At 53.8% G+C, this 515-nt stretch overlaps 1 protein-coding gene across 1 annotated transcript in view; it reads left to right on the top strand.

Annotated features, from left to right (window-relative positions):
* Positions 1-142: 142 nt before the first annotated feature.
* Positions 143-515, top strand: part of EMH_0079310 (uncharacterized protein) — a gene marked incomplete at both ends in the record, with an annotated part of 1,724 nt that continues 1,351 nt past the window's right edge. Inside the window, one exon of the mRNA XM_013500122.1 lies at positions 143-513. Coding sequence (XP_013355576.1) covers positions 143-513 — 371 coding nt within the window. The remainder of the gene's footprint in view (positions 514-515) is intronic.

Consider the following 515-nt stretch of genomic DNA (forward strand, 5'->3'; position numbering starts at 1 on the left):
GAGGGCCACATGATCCCTAAGGCCCCGAACTCCCCTTAGACTGGCGTTTCTAAAGGGGAGTTTCTCACATTAGCCCACTAGGCGGCGAGCGGTTGAAATAAATCGTTGGCGGGACTGATTTGCTACCGGACGACCAAAGGCAATGCTGGGTACTCAAGAAAACGAGCCGCGAATTCCCAAGATGACACTTTCAGAACTCCGTAGACCTAAGGCACGAAGGTTGACCCTTACAAAGGGGAAAACTTGCAACCTGACAGAGACCAAGGCAACACCGGACAGAGGGACAGACACAATGTCGGCCGCTCCGGAGCAGGAGATAGATCTTCGTACGTTGGACAAGGATGAGGCGCCCCTCGAAGCGGGTGAAGTCACTCTCGGCCAGGACGAGCCCACGTCAAACACTGTTGACCCAACCACGGCCTGGAAGTTGGAAATGGCACAATTCTTCCAACAAATGCGGTGCGACCAGAAAGGAAGTACAGGCGAAACGAAGAAAGGGGCGGATCTCATAATAC

This window comes from Eimeria mitis, genomic scaffold, assembly GCF_000499745.2.
Source record: "Eimeria mitis Houghton genomic scaffold, Emh_scaff5032, whole genome shotgun sequence".
In the NCBI taxonomy this organism is placed as follows: Eukaryota; Apicomplexa; class Conoidasida; order Eucoccidiorida; family Eimeriidae; genus Eimeria; species Eimeria mitis.